A 26,548-nucleotide genomic window follows, 5' to 3' on the forward strand; every position below is an offset into this window, starting at 1 on the left:
GAACTGGCCAGAACCGGTTTGAATTCGTTCCGCTTCTTAGAGAGACAAAGGAACGGTGATGCTACCTAGGCCCTTGGAACAGAGCCAATCAGGGGATGACATCGATCACTCCAGCAACTTTGAGCCAACCGGAGAAGACAGCATCATTCGAAAAGACAGACTTGGGGAATAAAACTGAAGAATTGCTGGTTTGGTCCCAGTGTGTGTCTTTGTTTGTTTGTGAGCAAGAGAGAGAGTGTGTGTGTGTGTGTGTGTGTATGTTTTTGTTGGTGTGTGTTTGTCTGTGAGGGAGACTCTGGAGACTAACCCTCGTGGAAGTGGGAACCTTAAGTCAGGGACGTAGAGACGACGTCGGGAGTGAGGAAGAGAATTGCCTGGCCAGCAGTGTCTCTCCTCTCTGGGTAATATAATATCCTTTCTATTCTGTGACCACTCTGGGAGTGTTGTCAGAAAAACCTAGTGGGTGTGCGTTTAAATCCTAGTTTGAGTATAAAACTGGATAACCTGCTGTAAACTACATGCCTATATCTAACTAGACGTATAAGCGGTATGTACATGATCTAATAACGTTAATAAAGCGAATTGAGAATTAAGAGAGAATTGACTCTTCTTCTGTGTACTAAGCCAAAACCGTTAACCGGTGACTTCCGGTCAACAGGCTGTAAAACAGTTTGCGACATTGAGAATGTCAAAGGCACTATATAAATTAAATTATGTTCATTCTTACATTTGCCTTAGAGAAGTTCTGAAGCAAATGTTCCACCCAATTCAATTGCATAAGCCAAGTTAAAACTCAACAGATGAATGGAGCTGCAAAAATGAGTTTTAAAAAAAAACTGTCTTTTAAATCAAAGTACATCCATTTACTGCATTGATCACAAGTTCTGCTGATACCTATTTTCATTGCACAGGGAAAGTGGTGTTTAAAAAGTAAAAAAAAAGTTAATGCTCTCAAACGACGTGAATCAAGTCTAAGATCTATATCCCAATAGTTTCTCCTCAAATTCACCTATCAACCTTTCCTATGGCCATTACCTTACTGTCTCTCTCCAATTCACTTTTTAACCACTCAAAGTCACTGTATCGTCTGCGCACACATGAGTCCTTCATCTTAAAAATGGGAAGATTTGTCTGCAAAACAAAGAAGAGTGCTTTAAGATTGACATAGTTCTGTACACCAAACGAAACACAAATAAAGCTCTTCCATGCACAACAAAGCAATTGTTGTACCAATACAAAGATATTTACACTATTAGAGCTCAGAACAGCATCAAAAATACATTGTACAGAGTAACTTTTACACCCTGCATATAAACCAGTTTTATTATACCAGCAATGGAACACGACACATGGTACATGCAGAACAAATAATCGGGTGACGTATTATAGCAAGTATAGCACGGAGTACTTAATTTCCTTTCCTATTGAAGGGCTCACTTACTGCTGTGTTATTCCACCAACAGGAAGGGGGAAAAAGGAAACAGCCTCTTGCTTCTGAGCCAGAAATTGGGAAGTTTACTGTACGCACTGCATCTTGGTGCTGGGGAAGAGAGAAATCCTCCAACCTCACTCCACACACTGCATCGCCAGCTTCTAGATTCAAGTAGCTCATGTTCAACTTCCAAAAATAAAGGACGTGTTCCTGTCCCTTTCCCTCCTACTTTCTAGTTTCACTCCCAACCTTCAGACTAATTTCCTCCAGTAAGCTCACCATCCAAGTTTCCCTTCTCAGCCCCATGGTCACTAACAATCAACTTCCTTTCTTCAGGTACCATTTCCATCACTTTTAGAACTACCTTCTCCAGCCCCTCCCTTAAAAATCCAATCTTTTGACCACAGTCATTGCAAATAATTGCCCTTTTAGCTGCTATAATTTCCACCCAACTATGCAAGTGACAGACTACAAGAGGTCTTGCTGTCTCTCCTAATCCTTCAACCTCTGCGTTCCTTCCACTCCCCACCTCCATAGCATTATTCTCGTGGTTCCTCTCCTGACTGTCCTACAATTCCTCAAGCGGTTTCCGCTTTTTAAACTCAAGGTCACCTGCAGTACGAATGCCATGGGAGGGGAAAAGAGACCAAGAACGTCATTCACAAGCAGAACCAGCTTTCAAATGTATTAAGTTTCCACCAATCATGAACACCTCTACCAGATCTCCTTTTAGCCTGAGAACCAGTTTCTCCCTATAACTAAAGCCACTCATTCCCAATATTAGAAAATCTCTTCTGCATGGCCTTGACATCCTTCCTAAAGTAGGGCAGCCAAAATGGGTCATAATATTCTAACATTCGTAGAAAGAACTCAAACGGTCTTAAATCATAAGGAAACAGTTTCTCCTAGAATAGTATTGCAACTGATTTTAGAAAACAGTACATCAATTTACCAGGCTTTATAACAATGTAGTACACATATTATGCCACACGTGCACAAACCAACAGAACCATAAACCCCGTAGGTAATGAATTCACTATATATGCCAAGAAAACCAAGCATATTTAAAGGACAGCAAGAAGTTTGGGTTAGTACCAATTCTGTTTAGTCTCCATCTATGTTATTGCGTCTTTTTAAAAAAAGATTAAGTGCTAGGAAATTTGTTTAAAGTTTCGTTGACTGCGTATTCTTCGATCGACTGTTTTATCAAACAATCTAGCTTAAGTATAACCAGTTTACTAAACTTTACATTGAAAATCAAAGATCCTAGTGGTTTTAAGAACATAAAAGTTGTTGCCTTTACTCAAAAACAAGTTGCGGTGAGGCAAGCAAGCAAAAAAAAGTTAATTTAATTTACCTACTGAAGAGAAGACAATGAAGTTTGTGCATTCTTAACTCCTAGCCCCCTTCTCAGTATTCTTTATTTGAAGGGATCCTGGGTAAGGATGCAAGATCTGTAGATATTAAATTGATCAGAGGTGATTCACCCTTGCCTGATATATCTGAAGGATGGAGTTAACTTTCAAACATACTTAGACTATTTTCATAGTGATCTTGAGTCACCAGCTCCTGTAGCTTAGGTTTCTACAAAGATGGCAGCTGGATTGTGCAATTTATTTTGGACTTTAAAAAAAGAAATTGCGTTTTCCCTGAGGGAGGCACGTGCAAAATCATAACAACTCTACTCCAGCCTGGCACATCACAACCAGTCTGCGTATGCGTGAAACGGTGGGAGAGCGAGTTAGTTTGTTCTCCCAGACGCAGCAATGTAAAAGCAACATTACTTGTTTAAAGAATAAGTTCAATTTGTCCAAAGCACAATCCCAAAAATTTATGGTTAGACACCAAGCAGGTCTTTGTACAGATTGAAGTATGTGAAAATTATATCAATTAATGAAATGAATCCTTCAGTTGATGTAAGTTTTACAGCCATCCCTAAAGTTGCTGTATCTCTTCATTAAGAGAGTAGTGAACCAACAGCAATGGAAGGACAGATCTACATGAAAACACTAGCCATTCAAATTATTGCGATAAAGACCTCCTGGCTAACTGGTTTCAAAAAGTGATTTTAGTGTTGACTTAGCATCTAGCTACAGGACCCTATTAGTTTACTTTACAAAATATTAACCATTTGCAGTGGCTATTTGAGAGAAAGATTAAGTGAGGGTATGTCACTCCCAGCATACAACTTTCAGTTATAAGCCAAGCTTCTTACTCAGTTGATAAAACTCACACCCAACTCAAAGTCTGTGAGGCAGAGATAAGCTAGCGTGGAGTTATTGTGTGCATGTTTTCAATAGAGCAGGTTATTTTTTTAAAAACTTGGGTTAAAAGAACTTAACGATTCCCCCCTTTCTCCCCTAGAAAGCAAGTTCTTCATCTCCAAAGTTGTTGGGGAGGGGGAAGAGGTGAGAAAGGAGAACTAACTATAAATATCCTCCTACACAACTCAAGCATGGCCCCATGCTCTAGGTGGCCTAAGGAACCAGTACTGGCTTGCAGGGTGGATGAGCCCAACTGCTATCTTCAGTATACATAAAATGTGCAAGTAAATGGGTGGGAAGGAGGAGGAAAATGGTGTAGGGATACAATTTATATCATTATTTTGAAGCCAATCAAATGTCTGGCAAGAAGTTTAGCTCATGCTTAGGGGAAGACTATACTTTAATAGAAACACTGATCAAATTCACAAATTTCATTAATAATTGCTTAATTGTCTGAGGTAACCATCTGTACATACAAGTTCAGCGACAGAACAATTATCAGCTTCCCATGTTCAAAAGACATATATTAAAGAGTCATTGATGTTAAGCAAAATAGCTGGAAGCAATTCAGGTGAAATAAATAAACATTCATCTGTATTAGGTGTCAGCCTTGGCTCAGTGGTAGCACACTCATCCGAGTCAGAAAGTTGTGGGTTCCAGTCCCACTCCAGGGATTTTAGCACATAATCTAGGGTGACACTTCACTGCAGTACTTAGAGTGCTGCACGGTCAAAGGTGCCATCTTTCGGATGAGACGTTTAACCGAGGCCCCATCTGCCCTCTCAGGTGGGCACAAGAGATGCTATGGCACTATTTGAAGAGTAGGAGCACTAGAGTCCTGGCTAATGTTTATCTCTCAATCAACATTAAAAAGAGTCGCTGCGACAATAGATGAACGGACACGGCGCAACAATTTCCAGACAGGAGGGTTCCCTCCCAGTCGGGGAACACTTCAGCAGTCAAGGACATTCAGCCACCGACCTTCGGGTAAGCATACTCCAAGGCGGCCTTCGAGACACACGACAACGCAAAATCGTCGAGCAGAAATTGATAAGCAAGTTCCGCACCCATGAGGACGGCCTCAACCGGGATCTTGGGTTCATGTCACGTTACACGTAACCCCACCAGCGAACAAAAGTTATCTGTTTTTAATAGAACAGGTCATTTGCTGTCTTTCTCTTCCTTCTGGATGTTTCTGCCCCTCTTTTTTTTTTTGGTTGTTTGTATATTCGGTGGCCCTGTAGGTAACACCTGTCTGTCTGCACACTGATAGTCTTTCCAACTGCCCGTTGCCAAGGCAATCTGTAATCACCAGGTATTGATCTGTGATTTATAAATGCAAAGGGTTCGAGGATTTCATTTCCACATTCACCTGAGGAAGGAGGAAGCCTCCGAAAGCTTGTGAATTTCAAATAAAAATTGTTGGACTGTAACTTGGTGTTGTAAAATTGTTTACAATTGTCAACCTCAGTCCATCACCAGCATCTCCACATCATCAACATTAAAAAGCACAGTATATGGCCATTAGCTCACTGCTGCTTGAGGGACTTTGCTGTATGGAAATTGGTTGCCATTTTTCCCCAACGTTTCTTCAAAAGTACTGTATTGGCAGTAAAGCACTTTGGGGCGTCCTGAGGTCATGCAAGGCGCTTCAGGCCAAAATAATCTCCTGCTCACCACCTACAACCAATGTATCAGTTGAGCACCACTTGAAGGAAGTACTATAAATGCAAGTTCTATTTCTTTTTCGGGCCTTGTGTTGACTTTTAATTTTAGATTCCAGGAATCCATAGACTGGCAGCAGAGTTGTAGACCAAGGTAAATCCAGGAAGTGGGAAGTACTTATGCAGATTTACATTTGTGGCTGGGTTTTAATACAGTCCATGAAGGGACCATTGGATACATGATGGTTCTTTAATATTTTAAATGGCAACCTCATTGCTGGCTTTCATTTTTTGGAAATAGGGTAAAGCTTTAGTGATGGATCATATGGTTCATTTCAACTGTTGTACAAGTTACTCTGAGCTGGGTATTAGCCACTTCAGCACAGTTGGCTGTGCAAAGTCTTCAACATCTGTAGCCCGGTATTAAGCTGGAAGAGGTATCCCACAGGTAAGTCAAGCAACAGCCTGATACTTGTGATCAGTCAAATTCATAAGACTCCCATCACCATCCTGGGTCATGTCCTGTCCCACTGGCTGGCTTGGGGGGGGTGGGGGAAAGCCATAGCACAGTAGTATATAATCAGGCAGGCATAGCCCTGGGAATCCTCAACATTGACTCTGGACTCCATTAAGTCTTATAGCTTCAGGCCAAAATATGGCCAAGATAATCTCCTGCTCACCACCTACAACCAATGTATCAGTTGAGCACCATTTGAAGGAAGTACTAAGGGAAGGGAAGCAAAGGCACAGAATGTACTCTGGATGGGATTCTTCAGTGTCCACATGGCTTGTTAGAACATGATGCCAGACTGGTTGTGTGGTAGGTGAAGGAACCAACATGAGGGAGTAACCTACTCAAACGTGCCCTCACCAACCTATAGCTGTAGACAGACACTTTTCCACAATAGCATTGATAGGGGTGCCAACAGTCCCCTAGAAGAAAATCTTTTTAGCAAGGAGACCCTTGAGGTCATTTGTGCCTAACCCTCAACAGCATCACCAGTGCCCTACCAACATCTTGGGGGTCACTAGAGACCAGAATTTTAACTGAACCAGCCACATCAACAGCATGGCTGCATGAACAGAGCAGAAACTGACCACTCACGTCAGGAGCGTTAATGGAGAAAACTCAACTCACCTGGATGGGTGCAGCTATAACAAGTTCAATGCCCCCACCACTGGACTCAATTCCCATCCCCTTCACCACTGTGGTAGCAGTGTGCACTGCAGCTTGCCAAACTTGCTTCAACAGCATCTCTAGGCGTTGCAGCTGCTACTATTAAGGATAAGAGCAGTAATATCAGGGGAACACCATCACATCCAAGTCACACACCATCCTGATATATACTACTACCATTCCTTCTTTGTCACGGAGTCAAAATCCTGGAATTCCTACATAACCCCATTGTGGGAATATCAACATAAGGACTGGAGCAGTTCAAGAAAAAGGTCAACTACCACCTTCCTCAGGGCAACTTGAGGCCAGCAATAAATGTAGCCTTGTCAGCATTATCCACATCCCAAGAATCATGAACTAGAGTATAGTTAACAGCTCTCAAGATAAACAGCAAATGTACATTAATACAAGATAATCTTTTAAATATTCATGCCTCCTGTGTATAAAAACCCAGTTTTCTAAAAAAATTAACAAATGCTGAATCAAATCCATAGGATAGTAGCAGAATGGGATTCAAAGTTAAGGATGCACAAATATGCAGTTGTCCCATTCAAAGAAGACTGATGTGGGCTTATATTTTACATATAAAAGCCCACACCAGTCTCTGCTGAATGGGCAAACTCTGCAAATCACACACACAGGACTACAGTCACCAGTCAGATCAGTACTGCTTCTACCATTGCTAAATGTGCAAGTGCACCACTGTTTTAATCCCTATATTCATAATGGAATGAGGGTAAACCCTATTTTTCCACAGGCAGACTGCAAAGCCTGTGCACATTCTCTCACTGCAGTTCAGAAAATTTATGTAGAAACAGAAATCACTGGAAATACACATTTCAGTGAACATCCAAAGGACAACAGGTTAACATTTCAAGTGCATTCTCTTCAGAACTGCACAAGAATAGTAAGCCACTTCATAGGATGCAAAGACAGACAGATACTCCAACTGAAGGATGAACACCCAGCAAATTTGAACAGAAAAGCAGAAATCAGTTAAATGATATAAAAAAAGACAATTATTGCAAGGCAAAGAGGCATTAGAAGAGAATGTGCAAATAACCAAGATGGTAAAAGCACAAACTACGTATGAGGTCTGAAATGAAAACAGGTAAGGACTGGAAACAGTGAAGTCCACCAGTTCTGGGGCAAAAAAAAACAGACCAACACCCTAGCAACTGACCACCCACTCCCACCACAGCTGTGCCTCAAAAGGGCCCATGCCTGAAGCATCAACTCACCTCCCATCCACCTGGACCCCTACACACCCACTCTACGTCCCCTGGGTGATGGCTAAGGTCTAAAGTTATTGAACTCTTTGTCCAAGAGAAATATGAATTCTTTTTATTATAAAATGTTCATAGATCTTTCCATTTCTACTCACAGTATTACAAGTCTTTACTCATGGGACTCTCCACAAGAGTAACTTTTTTGAAAAAATTACATCATACCATAGACCAAAGATATCTAAACTGTAACTCATGAGGCACATGCAGCCCCTGCCCTAAGTCCATGCAATGCAGATGTAAACTATTATTTGCACATATTCCTCATTTGGCCTTTAATTTTGTAGGCCTGGAGATTTTGCCTCAGTGATAGATAAAGCCTAGCGCAGAACACCAAGATATGTTAGTATTAGCAACTAGAGATGTGTAAATTAATGTAAATATAGATTTTAAACACTATGTATGTGTCCCTCTCTCTTTCCTTCCCCCCCCCCAAAGCAAGCATGCTCTACTCCTGCCATACACTGCACGCTCCAACAAAGCAGGCAAACACACACCTCCAACAGCATCTTGGGCTAAACTTTTCATCCACGAGAGGTTGAAGGAAGGTAAAACAAGCATCCACCATTCCGCCAACTGGGAGCCATAGACTCAGGGAAGTAAAAAAAAGTGAAAATCATTTGTTTTAGTTACTGCTAACATCAACTAGTTTACATGCTTTGAGTAAATCAGAGTTTTTTTTTTAAGTGTTTGTCCAGCTTGATAACACAGGAAACAGGAAGGATATCCACAACAAAAGGGAGGAAGTTAAGTCTAAACATAATTGAGCATGTCAAAAGATTTTTCCTTATACAACAACATCCCATTGATCCATGAAATGATTAGCTTGACAGTAAGCTACCTGGATCTAGGAGTCATTCCTAACTCAAGTATCTAAAACTAAAGCTTTTCTTAATCCTTCTGCTGCCAAATAAACTATCACCATAGAATACAGTAACTAGAGCTTTGAAATAGTAAGTCAACTGTTGAACGTTTTTTTAAAAAAAGGGTAAACTGGACATTTGGAAACATTTTTACTTGATTGGGTCACTGGTTACGAAATTACACTGAAAGTATCAATTAATCAATGTATTAACACTACTCCAAATGAGGCTAGTATATTTGGTGACTGAGCAACGATGGGAGTACAGCTACCCCAAGACCAGTAAATGAATGGTTTCTAACAGAAACACATACTCTCACCTGTGTTTAATATACAAGTACACTTAATTATGTTAGACTCAAGTATTTTATAATAATTTTTTGTAAATGACTGTGCCTTGGGGCTCAAAATGGCAGGATCAAAGTATCAACTGCTGGCTCAGCTAATGAAGCCAGTATTCACATGGTCTTCAATGTGAGGCAACCAGGACAAGCAAGTGCACAGTAATACTACATTTATGTCATGCAGCTGCTTGCTATCAATATAAAAAAGTTTTCATTTTAAAATATTGTCAACAGCTTAGATTTCTACAGTGCTCATTACATAAAAGGACATCTTATAGCACTTTACAGGGTGGTAGATAGCAAGTGCACAGGCCAGGGAGAAGTTTGGATTAGCAGGAAGCAAAAACAGAACAAAGACGACATTTTTGAAGGCAGGAGGGAGGAGGTAAGCTGGAATGAGTTTCAGGGGGTAGCAGCTAGGTGGCTGAAGAAATCACTTTCAATCATGGAGCAGAGAACAGGAAACAGGCTGGTGTTAGTCCAGAGTGTTCGTACAGGAATATTTTATTTAAACTTGGAGCAAGTCAAGCAGAAGTGCCAAAATTCTGTAATACTCGTAATTTAGATCCAAATGGTCCTTATTTAGGAAAGATACTTTAGAATGTGTGTCTCATCATGATGAATATCAGTTCTACTATGGGTTGGATCAGACACTGCCCCAACAGACTTTGCGACATCCCAATTTCCACTAATTCTTGTACATAGTTTTGTTTGGATGCCTGACACCCACTAGGAAGTGAGTTAAAACTGCCCCCAAGTATATTTTATGGAGAAGACCTATAGTCAAAAGATGAACAGGGTTTTCACCTCTTCATTCCAGATTGAATCCCAGTTTAGGTCTCAATGTTGAAGACCCTGTGATAACCAACTAGTGTCATAACGTGGTTTCAAGATCATAAAAATTTATGGCACAGGAGGCCATTCGGCCCATCGCGTCAGTGCCAGCCGAAAAGAGCTATCCAGCCTAATCCCCCTTTCCAGCTCTTGGTCTGTAGCCTTGTAGGTTACGGCACTTCAAGTGCATATCCAAGCACTTTTTAAATGTGATGTGGGTTTCTGCCTCTACCACCTTTTCAGGCAGTGAGTTCCAGACCCTCACCACCCTCTGGGTGAAAACATCTCAACGCCCCTCTAATCTTTCTACCAATCACTTTAAATCTATGCCCCCTGGTTATTAACCCCTCTGCTAAGGGAAATAGGTCCTTCCTATCCAATCCATCTAGGTCCCTCATAATTTTATACACCTCAACTAAATCTCCCCTCAGCCTCCTCTGTTCCAAAGAAAACAACCCCAGGCTATCCAATCTTTCCTCAGAGCTAAAATTCTCCAGTCCTAGCAACATCCTCATAAATCTCCTCTGTACCCTCTCTAGTGCAATCACATTTTTCCTGTAATGCAGTGACTAGAACTGTACACAGTACTCTAGCTGTGGCCGAACCAATGTTTTACATAGTTTTAGCATAACCTCGCTGCTCTTATATTCTATGCCTCAGCTAAAGGAAACATAGAAAATAGGAGGATGGGCCATTCGGCCCTTCGAGCCTGCTCTGCCATTCAGTATGATCATGGCTGATCCTCTATCTCAATACCATATTCCCGCTCTCTCCCCATACCCCTTGATGCCTTTTGTGTCTAGAAATCTATCTAGCTCCTTCTTAAATATATTCAGTGACTTGGCCTCTGCAGCCTTCTGTGGTAGGGAATTCCACAGGTTCACCACCATTTGAGTGAAGAAATTTCTCCTCAATTCAATCCTAAATGTCCTACCCCGTATCCAGAGACTGTGACCCCTTGTTCTGGACCCCCTCCACCCCCGCCAGGGGAAACATCCTCCCTGCATCCAATCTGTCTAGCCCTGTCAGAATTTTATATGATTCAATGAGATCCTCTCTCATTCTTCTAAACTCTAATGAATACAGGCCGAGTCAACCCAATCTCTACTCATATGACAGTCTTGCCATCCCAGGAATCAGTCTGGTGAACCTTCACTGCACTCCCTCTAGGTAAGGAGACCAAAACTGCACACAATACTCCAGGTTTGGTCTCCCCAAGGCCCTGTATAACTGCAGTAAGACATCCTTGCTCCTGTACTCAAATCCTCTGGCAATGAAGGCCAACATACCATTTGCCTTCCTAACTGCTTGCTGCACCTGCATGTTTGCTTTCAGTGACTGGTGTACAAGGACACCCAGGTCCTTTTGTACATCAGCATTTCCCAATCTATCACCATTTAAATAATACTCTGCCTTTCTGTTTTTCCTTCCAATGTGGATAACTTCATATTTATCCATATTATACTACATCTGCCATGTATTTGCCCACTCACTCAACTTGTCTAAAATCACCTTGAAGCCTCTTTGCATCCTCCTCACAATCCCACCTAGTTTTGTGTCGTCAGCAAACTTGGAAATATTACATTTGGTTCCCTCATCCAAATCATTGATATATTGTGAACAGCTGGGGTCCAAGCACTGATCCCTGCGGTACCCCACTAGTCACTGCCTGCCATCCCGAAAAAGACCCATTTATTCCTACTGTTTCCTGTCTGTTAACCAATTTTCAATCCATGCCAGTATATTATCCCCAATACCAAGTGTTTTAATTTTGCACACCAACCTCTTATGTGGGACTTAATCAAAGGCCTTCAGAAAATCTAAATCACCACATCCACTGGTTCTCCCTTATCTATTCTACCAGTTACATCCTCAAAAATATTCCAGTAGCTATGTCAAATACGATTTCCCTTTCATAAATCCATGTTGACTTTGTCTAATGCCACTGATATTTTCTATGTGTCCTGTTATCACATCTTTTATAATAGACTCTAGCTTTTTCCCTACTGAAGTTAGGCTAACTGTGCCTTCCTAACGACCTTATCTACCTGTCCTGCCACCTTCAGGGATCTGTGAACATGTGCTCCAAGGTCCCTCTGTTCCTCTACACTTCTCAGCATCCTCCCATTTATTGTGTATTCCCTTGCCTTGTTGGCCCTCCCCAAATGCATTATCTCACACTTCTCCAGATTGAATTCCATTTGCCACTTTTCTGCCCACCTGACCAGTCCATTGATATCTTCCTGCAGCCTACAGCTTTCCTCCTCACTATCAACCACACTGCCAATTTTTGTATCATCTGCAAACTTCTTAACCATGCCTCCTACATTTAAGTCTAAATCATTGATACATACCACGAAAAACAAGGGACCTAGTACTGAGCCCTGCGGAACCCCACTGGAAACAGCCTTCCAGTCACAAAAACACCCGACCATTAACCTTTGCTTCCTGCCACAGCCAATTTTAGACCACTGTCCCTTGGCTCCCATGGACTTCTACTTTTCTGACCAGTCTGCCATGTGGGACCTTGTCAAAAACCTTGCTAAAAATCCATGTAGACTACATCAAACGCACTACCCTCATTGAATCTCCTTAAAAAATGTAATCAAGTTAGTCAGACACGACCTTCCCTTAACAACGCAGACTGTCCTTGATTAATCCATGCCTTCCTAAATGATGATTTATACTGTCCCTCAGAATTGTTTCCAATAATTAGCCCACCACCAAGGTTACTGACTGGCCTGTAATTACTCAGTCTATCCCTTTTTAAACAACGGTACATTAGCAGTCCTCTAGTACCACACATGTAAATGATGGTCAGAACCTCTGCTATGTCCTTCTCTTAACAGCTTGGGATATATTTCATTTGGGCCTGGTGACTTATCTACTTTCAAAGATGCTGGACGACTTAATCTTTTCTCTCTCACTATGTTTATCCCATCCAATATTTCACACTCCTCCTCAACTACAATGTCTGCATCGTCCCCCTCTTTCACGAAGACAGACGCAAAGTATTCATCAAGTACCATACCCATGTTTCCACCTCCACATACAGGTTATCTTTTTGGTCTCTAATAGGCCCTACTCTTTCCTTAGTTATCCTCTTGCTCTTTATGTATTCATAAAACATTTTTGGGTTTGCCTTGATTTTACTTGCCAATATTTTTTCAATATGGCAGATAACTGCTGCAGAATGTTGAGAAACAGCTCAAGATATAATGGAACTATTAAAAAGGACATCACAAGCAAAAAAAAGTCATTGTTTATATAGCTAACAGTCCCATCCACAGTTCAACTGGTAGATCCACTGCCTCCTGTAGAATATTAAGCAATACAGATGAGAAGGTTTTAGGTTTAATCCCAGTCTGTGGTGTGTTATCTGCTTGCTGGAAATGTGAAAGACACTGGATAAAGTAATGAAAAGCCGCTGGGACCTTTGGACCAATACAAGTTACCATCCTCAGGGGAAAAAAGGTTGGAAAAAACACCAACAAGAATACCTTTGTATTCTCACGTGTGATACAGACTATGAAACATCTCTCCAATATTAATCCTACTGTCCTTCATAATCACCAGCATAAATATTTAGGGCATATGGATCTCATCAACTGGAGGTAGAGCGCTAACTTAAATATTTAAAGTTGAAACTGAAGTGGTTTCTTAAACATTAGCTGCTGCTCACCATTGGTCCTGGCGGAGTTGTTGCCAGTTAGGTTTAGTCTGCTCAGCAAACAAAATCACGTGGGATTTAAGGCCAATCTGTTCTAAAGTCCTTGTTTTTTTAAAAAAAACACTACAAACATTTTGCTAAGTATGCAATACTGTTCAGATTTGGGTGAAGAAAATTTGCACCATTTCATGAGAACTTACTGTAAAATGCAGGGCATACATTGTACCTCAATAGCTCCCTCACCACCCCCACTGAGCAGATCTAAGCCCTAGTATCATGTGTGCCTTTTTATTTAAAAAGTAGTGGATGTGAGCATGTTGATTTAATGTTTTTCCAAATGACATTTATGGCACTTTCCACAACATCTGAATATTTGGTGCCACGGCTGTTTAGAATCGATGAAATTAAAATGCAACATCACATTGGACAAGCAGATATCTCTGACCTAGCCAGATCAATATTTCCAGTATTTTTTTATAATTCAAAAATTTTTTTTATTTTTTTTTTAAAAAGGGTACATTTTACCTTCAACACTCCAAAAGGGTTATATAAATTTGTTAGCTGTTCTACCAATCCAGATACTTAGTAGCTGGCCTATTATATCGTCTGCTGCCTGATGAAACAGGATCACTGGTGTGGTCGTCTCAGCACCACCCTAATTGAAAGTGTTGGCTCTAGTAAAGAAGCAGGAATGCTACTTTGGTGGAAGTGGTCGAAAGTTTCTCTGAAGATTCTTGCTATCAATTACAATTTTGGCTAAAAATAATTTTCCACAAAATTAGTCAATCATTCATGTCATTGCATATGGGAAGTCAAGACCAGTGCAGTATTCAGGACAAGCAGGGTTAGAGGCCTTTTTGGGCAGGGTGGGGGGGGGGGGGGGTGACAGAGGAAAGAGAAAGTTAACTTGGCAAGGAGCTGGGAGCTATGGTGAGTGCCCTTTCCGAGAGATTTGCTTGATTTTATTGTGAGGGTGGGGGTTTAACTGCCCTATCCTCGATTGCCTCAGTAGGAAGAAGAGGAGAAAGCAGGGGCCATCACAGATATACAGTGAAGAGGCACAAGGTTCTTGACAATAGGCCAATCATCTCAGCCCCAGGACATTGCTGCAGGAGTTCCTCAGGGCAGTGTCCTAGGCCCAACCATCTTCAGCTGCTTCATCAATAACCTTCCCTCCATCATAAAGTTCAGAAGTGGGGATGGTTGCTGATGATTGCAGTGTTCAGTTCCATTTGCAATTCCTCAGATAATGAAGCAGTCCGTGCCCACATGCAGTAAGACCTGGACAACATCCAGCTTGGGCTGATAAGTGGCCAGTAACATCCATGCCAGACAATGACCATCTCCAACAAGAGAGTCTAACCAACTCCCCTTGACATTCAACGGCATACCATCGCCAAATCCCCCACCAACATCATCCTGGGGGTCACCATTGACCAGAAACTTAACTGGACCAGCCACATAAATGCAGTGGCTAGAAGACCAGGTCAGAGGCTGGGTATTCTGTGGCAAGTAACTCACCTCCTGACTCCCCAAAGTCTTTCCACCATCTACAAGGCACAAGTCAGAAGCGTGATGGAATACTCTCCACTTGGCTGGATGAGTGCAGCTCCAACACTCGAAGCTCAACACCATTCAGGACAAAGCAGCCTGCTTGATTGGCACCCTATCCACCACCTTAAATATTCACTCCCTCTACCACTGGTGCACCGTGGCTGCAGTGTGTACCATCTACACGATACACTGCAGCAACTCATCAAGGCTTCTTTGACAGCACCTCCCAAACCTGCGACCTCTACCACCTAGAAGGACAAGGGCAGCAGGCGCATGGGAACACCACCACCTGCACGTTCCCCTCCAAGTCACATACCATCCTGACTTGGAAATATATCGCCGTTCCTTCATTGTCATTGGGTTAAAATCCTGGAACTCCCTAACTAACAGCACTGTGGAGTACCTTCACCTCACGGACTGCAGCGGTTCAAGGCGGCGGCTCACCACCACTTTCTCAAGGACAATTAGGGACGGGCAATAAATGCTGGCCTTGCCAGCGATGGCCACACAGCATGAATGAATAAAAAAGTGCTCAAAACTCTATTTATTAAGTCCCAAGTCTTCACAAACACTTGGCCTGCAGTTGGCTCAGGTCCAGTGGCTGCGAAAGTACAGGAGACGTCTTTTGACTTTCATGGACGTCCCTAATGAGTTGTACAGGAGGAAGGAGTAGCAAAACATTTATTTAGTGTGCCTATGGGAATACATTACGTTGCCAGGTTCATACTTATAATTTCAGTGAATGGCTGCAAAACCACAGTGATCTGGGTTTAGGGGGGGGAGAAATTGTGATCACAGTGGAGCTAGGAGTATGGATGATTATGATGAGTATAATTGTGTTTCTGGTTGTAACATTACACAAATTCTTTGTTAGAGATTCACCCATCACAGTGCCACTTTCCTGTGTAACAGGTACTGCATAGAATTATGCAACCCACATTCTGTTTTTACTAATAGTAGATTTCAGCTCCCACTATGCTGTCCTAATCACAAACTCAAGCTGGCTCCTTTCAGTGGCAGACTTACAAATACGATTTTTCTATGTCAGAGTTTGACACAGGAATAAGGGAGCTGGATTTGACGGCGTACATAGCAGAAGCTAGCTCTTAGATGCAGGTCTCCCAGAATTCAAGTTAAAACAACTTGCATTTATATAGCACCTTTAACATAGTAAAACATCCCAAGAAACACAAAGTTAGCACGCATGGACAGCAAGCAATTAAGGAAAGCAAATGGCATGTTGGCCTTTACTGCGAGGGGGTTGGAGTTCAAGAGTAAGGAAGTCTTACTACAATTGTACAGGGCAGGAATTCTAGAGCCAAGGGCCTCGGAAGCTGAAAACATATCCATCAATGGAGCGATTAAAAATCAAGGATATGCAAGAGGCCAGAATTGGAGGAGCAGAGAGATCTCAGAGGGTTGCAGGGCTGGAGGAGGTTACAGAGATAGTGAGGGACAAGGCCATGGAGGGATTTGAAAACAAGGATGAGAATTTTAAAATCATGGCGTTGCCAGACCGGGAGCCAACATAGGTCAGCAAGCACCTGAAGAAATTTTTCCTCATTTCGCTCCTAAATGGCCGACCCCTTTTCCTGAGACTATAATCAACTTCAGCTGCTCATGGAACTAAGAGAAAGGCAGCAAAACTACCAATGGAAGAATCAAGAACAGTTGCCTCTGGAGGCAATAGTGCCACTAGCATATGCTTCTCAGCCAACTCATCAAGGCTAACATTTTTTTTTTGCCTGTACAGACCTTTGTTAGCAAAGGATAGTCCAGTGGCCAGAAATTCAAACTTCAATTTCAACTTGTAATCAACTGCCTATGCAGCTTGTGTTGTTGCCAGTGCTGTAGAATCCACCATGCAACATGGCTTTAGTGAACAATACAAAGTAATTCAATCTTTAGCCCTGTTACCAGCCCATTCACACTGACCAAAATATCTTGTGGTAACCCAGCTAATGCACTTTTCTAATTAGGCAAAAAGTTTGCATCCTGATCTGCAAAATCTGGAGAAAACTTGCAAGTCATCTTGCTGTAATTGTACTGCAATGTGCAGCAGAGCACAAACTGAATCCATATCTGCTTTCTAGGGCAGTTTCAAAGTAAATATCTAAAGGGCACCTTTATTTAAAAAAGGTCAGGAGTAGGCTCTTGCAATAACAATGAACTTAACTAGCAGGTTGCTGAGCCATGCAGTCCTGTAAGGTCTGCTGGAGATATGAAAATATTTCATACACCTATCACTTAACCAAAAGTTTAAAACCTCTGCTAATTCAAAAAGATATCAACAGCCCTCAACACAAATTTAACTGTCAATTACATCCTTTTCATTTTAGAAGAGAAATTTTTCAGGCAGACTGCAATGAATCTTGAGGTTAAGAGGTCATTCTTGTGTTCTTGGGCATACAAACTTAGCTCATTAATGCCCTTTAACATTGCAGAACAGCATCAGCAATGTTACCCAATACTGGTGCTGTGGAATCTAGATAATTTGAATTGTTGTACTCTCCCCACAGCCTATCACGTCCTTCACTTTCCAAAAAGAAAACTACCAGTCATACAAATTACCTGGATGCAAGTCATTGGAAAGGCGAGTAAAAAAAAAGTATTTCACACTGTATTATGCACAGCTAGGTCGCACAAAAATAGTTTAGTGACAGAACGTAAATAAACTCACGGGACAGGTCAACTGGCCTGCTCTTTCCAGAAATTACTATAATTAATGCTGAAGACAAAACTGAAATCCATGGAACGATTACTAAAGACAAAAAATCTACAACTTTTTAAAATAAGAAACCATAAAATGCAGGACCTGCAGCTTTATATTACAGGTCCATTCGGATGTGATCGTGAAGCTGAAACTCTGGGTAGTTTGCACTTTGAAAAAGAGGATTGCATTTAGTTTAAAACGCGGAGCTAGTTAACACTGAGTAACCACGGGCACTTTTGTGATTTTTTATTTCTGGAAGACGAATCTTCAGATTCTGTCGTGGGGAAAGCTCAAGTTATCAGCTCTTGAGCATGTTTTTAAGGAAATATTTGAGTGTAGACAAGACTTAGGCCCAATTTTCCCTCCTAAAATTAAACATCTTTTCCGTTTGGGCAACAGATTATATGCTAAATCTCCACTCCCTTTTGCTAGGCGAAGGTAGAAAGAGCGCAGGCCGCGACCGAAGCTTCGGGATAGATTTATACACTTAGCACAGGGCGGTGGTGGAGGCTGGGAGCAGGTTTGAAGCCTTATACTCACCCTCATTCGAACCTCGTATGTGGTGTACTTACTCCTACCGACCCCGACCGTCTGCGGGTTGAAGATATCGATCTCTAGGAAGTTGCTGGGAGGCCCGTAAGCATCGTTTAGATCTTGCGGCTTACTGTGAAGCCTGCGGGTGTCAGCCACCCCCACTGCCTCCGCCATCTTGAGATTGTTTTTTTTTAATGATTTAAACCTCCGCTCCGCTTATTTTATCCCCAGCACTCGCTCTGGAGACTTTTAAAATGTAAAAATACACAGACTCCACCCGCAGCCGGCATAACCCAATAACACAACGTCCAACGTTCACCGTCACGCGTTAGCTATTCAGGTTTCCGAGGGACGGGCCAAATGGTTGGAACCCAGGATTATGCATAAATCAATTTCCGCGCCTCACTACCACACGGGAAACTGGGTTATTCATGTTACAGGGTTCGCTCTCCCCGCAATTCGCCGCCGCCCGTGAAACTGGGTTATTCATGTTACAGGGTTCGCCCTCTCGGAGCCAGGAAACCGGGCGGGCCGCGACACGCGCTTAGAGGCGCAAAGTTATCCAATGAAAAACGCAATGCTGGAGATATTATACTCAGATTCCGGGGTGGTGAGCCGCCCACCTTTGCACGAGCAGAAGGCGACTCTCATTGCATTTTTCCCCCTTTTTTTAGCCCCCCCCCTTTTATAAAGGGGAGGGGGTTTAGGGTGTGTTTATGTGCAGAAACCAAAAAAAACCAAAACAAGTGTCAAATTAAAATTTTATTATTTCGGTCCAGGATGCACTCCAGTCCCTGCGGTGCCCACCGGTCGCGGAAAACCTCAAGCGTTCCGGTAGACACCGCGTGCTCCATCTCCAGGGCCACCCGGGCGCGGAAGAGAGGCAGACAGTCCGAGCGACTGCCCCCAAGAGCCACGTCTAACCTGGACCTGTGGATAGCCACCTTGGACAGGCCCAGAAGCAGGCCCACAAGGACGTCCACCGACCTGCCCACCCCCCCCCCCCCCCCCCCCCGTCACCGGGCGGCCAAAGATCAGTAGCGTGGGACTGAAGTGCAGCCAGAACTTGAGGAGCAGTCCCCTTAAATAGTCAAACAGGGGCTGCATCCTCCCACACCCTGTGAACAAATGAAAAACGGACTCGTCCAGGCCGCAGAAATTGCAGGCGGCCTGGGAGTCCATGAAGTTGCATAACCGCCTGTTGGTTGCGACTGCTCCATGCAACAAACACTCATTGCATTGAATCACCTTTATAGGAATTGAACTATTCGTTCTTTATGGTGTCTTGGAGCATGGTGCCTTTAAACGAACATCTTTTGCAATAAATTCTTCATGTGTTTGCCCTTTGTGGCTCCAGGCTGTGAAATTTCTTCTTCGTTAGTTAACTGTCTTCTTCCAGATTGATTCGCTCTCTTGGATTGCTCTCCACTGCAATTTGATTATTTTCTACTTTTACATTTGCCAATTATTTACGCAATTTTCTTCCAGATTTCAATTTTCTCCCCAATCACATTTTATGAAAACAATTAGTTGAGAAACAGCTGTCACCTTTACTACATCAAATACCCCTGAAAACAAAATGAATCAAAAATATTTTTACAAATTCACAAACGTATCGGTTAAGTTGGCTACAATAACTCCCCTCCCCCATTCCACAAATAGTATACCTCTGAATGAAAAACAGAAAATACTGGCTACACACAGCAGATTAGACAGCATTTGTGGCGAGAACAGACAAATTTACATTTCAGATGTGGACCCTATTTCAGAACTGCCTCTGAATATCATAATTCAGATCCTTCATTTCTGGTATCATTGTAGTAAATCTGTTTTGCACTTTCTCCGGGGCTATTATATCCTTCCAGCATCTAGGAGCCCCAACTACACATAATATTCCAGATGTGGCCGAACCATCTTCAGTCATCATTACATCCCTCTCGATATAAACTGCCAAAATCCTATTTGCATTTTTAATGGATTTTTTTAACCTGTCCACCCACTTTTAAAGATTTATGTATCTGCACACCTAGACCCCTTTGCCCATTTACTGCATTGAGAACTTGACCATTCTTTATTCTTGTTCACAAAATTTATTGACTTACAGTTTTCTGTATTAAACTGCATTTGACATTTAACTGCCTATTTCCTTATATTTTTGGCTGCTCTTGTACTTTCTCAACCTTTGAAGACTTCCTTCGTTCACCTTTGTAGATACTGAAGCAAAGTATTCATTAAGCAAATTCTAGTGCTGCTTTCAGAGATACTGTCTCTATCAGAGCCCCAAAAAGATTTAATTGAAAATTATTCGATTTAATGATTATCTTTACAATGGATGGATATTTCAAATGTTAATTCTGTGATCAGTCTCAAAGTTTTATTTGTAACTGATGTGCACATAATGTTAAGAAGGCTGGGTATTCCAGTGTCTGTGAATTAACTGCTAGGTGCATATAACACTTTATTATTGTAGTTATTAAGTAAAAGGAGATCCAATGTAAATTTTGATTTAGAATTGGTATCATTGTCATAAAGCAAATCAGCGTTGTTGTTTTTATAATTGATGTATTCAACCTGAGGGGCAATACCATCTTCAAGGCTTTTGTTTGAACTTAAAATGAAAAAAACATCCTTATAACTCAGGGGTATATTGTGTTTTTCAATTGTTTAATACATTGTGCCACTATATGGAACTGGATGAATAGAGCTCCATAAGCAGACCGTGAATGTATACCACCAAATAATTTCTGCTTTTTTCAGAGAGTTAGTCCCTCCAATCCCAAATAGGGACATGGCCAAGCAAATACAATGTATGCACCTATATGCAGCCCTGTTTTTCTGACTCTGACCTTCTGTGCATCCCTTCATCATTTTTAAGAGTTTTCAGCTAACTTGGTGCTACTCTTTGCAACTCCCTCCCTAAACCTGTCTCCATTTTCTCTCCACCTTCTAAAACCTTTTAAAAGATCCAGGCTTTCAGACAGCCCACATCTTTGATTTCCTGACTCGATATCTGTTTTCTTATGTCTATTTGTGAAGCACCTTGGGACATGACTTTACATTAAAAGTGCTATATGAATGTTAACTGTTACTGTTATTCAGATTCTTGGCTCCACAGCCTTGAACAAAAGAAACAATGTAGCATTAAAAAGATAAAGTCTGGCAAGAGCTGGCAACACTGGACAAATCCTTGATGTAAAATTTTGAACAGCTTGCATTTGTGTAGTGTTCCTCATATAAAAGAAAATGTTGCAGAGCACTTAACTGAGGAAAAAAGTGGACACAACCAGGTAAAAAGAGAACATTTTGGATTGGAAAAGAGACTAAAGGCATAGTCAAAGAGAAAAATGTTTAAGGGGATTTTGAAGGCAGCAGGGATGTAGCAAGGCAAGTTGGTTTTTGGGGGTGTACTCCAGAGGGTAGAGGTGTAGTGATTGAATGATGGGCCTCTAATACTGGAGCAGAGGGAACAGGTGAGAATAGTAATTCAGTCAGAGGAGCAGAAAGTTTGGGCTGGGACATACTGCTGTCAGATTGGGTGTGTTAAGGCAATGCAACGATTTCTAGATGAGGGCAAGGATCTTAAAGTCAATTCGCTGGGGCACAGAGCCACTGCAGCTCAACAAAGATTGGGGGATAGTTGTGTTAATCTCTGTGTAGGAGAGAACCTAAACTATAAATTAGCTTAATGTAGGGAGTCGCACAACACCAGGTTATAGTCCAACAGCTTTATTTGAAATCACACGCTTTTGGAGTTTAGCTCCTTCGTCAGGTGATGCTTAAGTTTGTGAGAGGTGGAGGAGGAATGCTGTTTTTAAACATTTGTTCTTGGGATGTAGGCAAGAATGGTAATACCTGAATTGCACTGAGAAGGTAGTGATAGGCCTTCTACATCGTAACAATTGTTTTCACAACAGAGTGGCTTGCTAAGTTACCTCAGAGTGTATTAAGAGTCAACCACACAGTGTGGGAATCAAATGGGTAATATTCTGGAGGTAAAGAATGTGGTTCTGCAATGGGCTGGGCATAAAATTAGCCTCTTGGTTGTACAGGGTGTCAATTTGTGCACTAATGGATTTAGCCTGAGGGGACAACTGGGAAGAATGATGGAGTTGAAGCCAGTGGCACAGATGCTGGCAGGAGCTAAAAAGGATGGCTTTGGTTTTGTTGATATTGACCTGAAAGAAATTTGGACTCATCCAGGAAATGGTGTTGAATATACCAGCAGAAAGTATAGCAACAGCCTTTTCAGTGTTGAGATGTATACTTGAGATATCAACTCTGTCAAAAATATAAATACTGTTAAAAGCAGTAAATTCCATCATGTGAGGTGCAGGGGACACATCAATATATTCTTCTGTCCCTTAACCTTTTTATTCCCCTGTCCTCTCTTTCTCTCCTCTGTGTTTTCTCTTTCTTTTGTATTTCTCTTTCTTTATCATCTGACTGGCTGTGAAAGAAAGGGAAAATTTACATTGATAAATCAGCACCGACAGCAGATTAGGGACACCCAGAAAAAATACCAGTTTTGTGTGTTTCTGGAGCCAAGTGGGTCCAGAGTTGGATTGTTAGTATACATTCAAGTCCTAAAGCATTTCGGCAGGCTATGTATCTCTTGTACTGTGTAGTAATACTGCACTGTCAGGATTCTGCCAGAAGATCTCAGTTCACCATGCAAGTCATAGCTCACCCTCTAGTGACTAGTAATGAGCATTGCAGGGTTTGAAAGACAGAGCATGCCTAAAATGCAGGCCTTGGACAGGGGTTGGGGGGAAATAGGGGTGTAGGGCCTGGCTCACCCAATTAGCACCCAGATACTCAAAACTGAGGCTGCGTGAATGCCACTGAGGCAACAGAGAAGCATAGCATGGATTATCCCAAATCGGCAGTCAGACACGAGCAGAGCAGCAAAGTCCAGCCTTAACACGCATGATACGAGGGGGATCAACCTCCTGAAAAGGCGATTGGGATAACAGTTAGAGACAGATAATACGAGCGGACGTGGAGTGAATGTACGGCATCGTGTATCTGTCTATAAAATGTTTCAACACTGCATCTGTTGGGGTGATTGAGAGGGAGCAGCATATAAAACAAAGCGGCAACTTGAATTATTTGCTGTCACGTCAGACCTTTGGTCATTGCCCGCCCACCATAAGTTGGGGCCCAACCCAAATTCCCGTTCCCAGCTACACCAATGGGGAAAAACTTTCTTAGACTGAACTGGCCTAGATGAAATTTCCACTTAGTGATCTATAGTCCATACCACTCAGAAAAGTGGTTTCACGAGAACAATGGGTGAAAATTTGTGAGCTACAAATAAATACATAAAAATATTGCTATTCTACACAGAAAAATAGACATAAAACATTTACAATTTAAAAAAAATTCTTTATACTTTTCACATGTGGGTGAGGTGCTGGAGAACAAAGCCTGCCCATAGAATTGTATCACAGTGACAGCCAGTTCCTCAGAAGATGAGGGCATAAAATTGCTAGAGAAATGAGCCTACTCTCTCCAACAGACTGTACACAATTTGCACTGCCACAGACAACAACTAATTAATTAATCTTTTGTTGGAGGTGAATGCCACAGGCAAAACTTCCTTGACAGACTAAAGTAAGTGATTGAAAACTCCAGGATATCAATTTAACATTACAACTGAAATTATCCAACCATAATTGCATTGCACAGATGCCAGTCCCATGTATTAGTAGGACCAGTACTGTAGTGTTCTATATAATATTTCATCGCCTACTGTATGTCCATACTTATCTTTGTGATCTTCAATTCTAATCTGAACCAGATATTTTTCCAATGCTTTTTAACAGATTTAATCAACACCACAGTAACTGCTTTTGATGCGAGTCTTTTCCATATAATTACTACAATGTGGAAAGAAAAATTGGAAAGCCTATTTTGGTTGATGGAAGGTCAAAATTCAGTTGTGATGCCCCTTCCTTCTACAATGAACATAAAACTCACTAGTCAGTAGTTTCCTGGGTCACTTTTGCTACCTTTTAAAAAAAATTACGAGTAATATCTTCGTTTCTCCAATTCCCAGGCATTCCTCCAATATTCAGTGATTTTTGAAAAATTTGTGTCAGAGTTCTTGCAATTTCCTTCCTTATTTCCTTAAAGATTCTCGGATGCATCTTATCCGGCCCCTGAGATTTATTCACCTTAGGTTTGCACAGCTGTTCGACAACCGTGCTGGTAGTAATGTAAATAGTGTCACAACTTACCCTCTAGTTTCCTTGCTAGATAAAATATGTTACCTGTTGGTAAAAACTGAGGCAAAAAACTTATTTAGCACTTTTGCAGCCTGTGTAGCATCAGTTGTCATGCCCTCACCCGGTCCCACTCCAAGCCTCGTTTTTCTTTTTCTCTTAATATAACTAAAAAAAAATGTTATATTATTATTCTCCACTTCTTTTGCCATATCGAATTCATAATTTTTTTTTTTACCATTTTGATGTCCTTTTTACACTTCAGGCTTGGCTTTTGGTATTGAAACTCCAGGCATGCCTTTTGGTACTGAAATAAAATACTTGATTTAAACCATTTCAGAACAAGAAAAGATACAATCCAAACTCCTTGTACTTTCTTTTCGCAGCTTGAACTCACATGGAGCCCTTATAGGCCCCTCTCGTGGTTAAGAAAGAGAAGTAGGAACTGGGGACCATGAACTGTTTCTCAATTACACTTCTGACTTGACTTTGATGTTAAAACAGACTCATTTCATGATCAAATTAATCTTTCCAATGGTCAGGCAATTGAGATAGTAACTATTTCTAACAATTAAGTAGATACGGTGTGAACAGTAGTCTCTTGGACATCTGATGGCCATTTGTTTTTGACACCCGACTTCTCTTAGTATAAAGCTCTTTTATTCGTAAAATCAATTATGATAATTAAGCATCTTAGTTACCAAGATAGGCTAGAGCTGAGACTCTACACTTTAGAACATAAGTAATAAGAACATAAGAAATAGGAGCAGGAGTAGGCCATACGGCCCCTCGAGCTTGCTCTGCCATTCGATAAGATCATGGCTGATCTTCGACCTCAACTCTACTTTCCTGCCCGATCCCCCATGCCCATATCCCTTGATTCCCCTAGAGTCCAAAAATCTTTCTATCTTAGCTTTGAACATATTCAACGACTCAGCATCCGCAGTCTTCTGGGGTACAGAATTCCAAAGATTCACAACCCTTTAGATCTAACGAGGTCTATAAGACAATGAAGGGAATAGATTGTGTTTGAGTTGACAGTTTGTCCCAATTAAATAGGTTAGGGAGGACCAGGGTTGCAATTTTAAGTTGTGCAAGGCTAGATCTAGGTTAGATGTCAGGGGATGGTTCTTTTCCCAGAGAATAGTGGACCTCTGGAACAGGCTGCCAGCTCGTGCGGTTGTTGCTGATTCGCTAAATCCCTTCAAGCGAGAGCTGGACCTGTTTCTGGCTGGGGCGGAGATCACCTGGTACAAAAGGTAGGTACTGCATAGAGTAATCAGGGCCAAAGTGATCTCCTGGACTATTTTCGATCCCCTAGTGGGGTCGGAGAGGAATTTTTCCAGATTTTTTCCCCCAAATTGGCTTGGGTTTTTATCTGTTTTTTTTAACCTCTCCCTGGAGATCACATGGTTTCAGATCATGGGGTTTCAGGTGCGGTGGAGAGTGTATACAGGTATCACAATTGTATGGGACAGGCTGGATGGAAGAGAATGTCTTTTCCTGTCCGTCACTGCTTGTATGTTCGTAATGCACTCATTTGTAAATTCACATACATTGACACTTGCCAGCAATTGAAACCACTCCTACGTCTGATTAGCATGCTTGGAATCAACAAAGGAACATAATTTGATTAGCACCTAGAACCAAGCTTGGCTAATGTACAAGTTAAAAACAGTCCATGCAAATTGCAGACAGCTTCAGTCTTCATTTCAAAGTTTAACAGAAGAAAGAACTCGCCTTTCACAACCTCACGATGTCCCAAAGTGCTTTACAGCCAACAAAGTACTTTTGAAGTGTAGTCATTGTTGTAGTGTAGGGAAAGATACCCTCCATCTTAACTATGGCTATTTCTAAAAACACATTTACCCTGCAGATATATGGTCAAATAAAAATATAGAAATCTCCCAAATTATCACAAGACAAACTATGCACCTTTGAATTTTGCTTCATGCAGTAAATAATAAAATTAAAAAAACTTGCATTTATG

General features: G+C 41.6%; 1 protein-coding gene across 3 annotated transcripts in view; it reads right to left on the minus strand.

Annotated features, from left to right (window-relative positions):
* Positions 1-18,688, minus strand: part of LOC137333081 (sorting nexin-12) — a 29,147-nt gene extending 10,459 nt beyond the window's left edge. For 2 of the 3 annotated variants that reach the window (XM_067997197.1, XM_067997196.1), the window contains exons 1-2: positions 18,341-18,688; positions 1,036-1,131 (exon numbers count right to left, since the gene is read on the minus strand). In XM_067997197.1, the coding sequence (XP_067853298.1) occupies positions 1,036-1,131; positions 18,341-18,508 (264 nt within the window). In that variant the 5' untranslated portion in view covers positions 18,509-18,688. The remainder of the gene's footprint in view (positions 1-1,035; positions 1,132-18,340) is intronic. The other variant, XM_067997198.1, reaches the window with a different exon arrangement.
* Positions 18,689-26,548: the final 7,860 nt, after the last annotated feature.

Source organism: Heptranchias perlo, chromosome 15, assembly GCF_035084215.1.
Source record: "Heptranchias perlo isolate sHepPer1 chromosome 15, sHepPer1.hap1, whole genome shotgun sequence".
Taxonomy (NCBI): Eukaryota; Metazoa; Chordata; class Chondrichthyes; order Hexanchiformes; family Hexanchidae; genus Heptranchias; species Heptranchias perlo.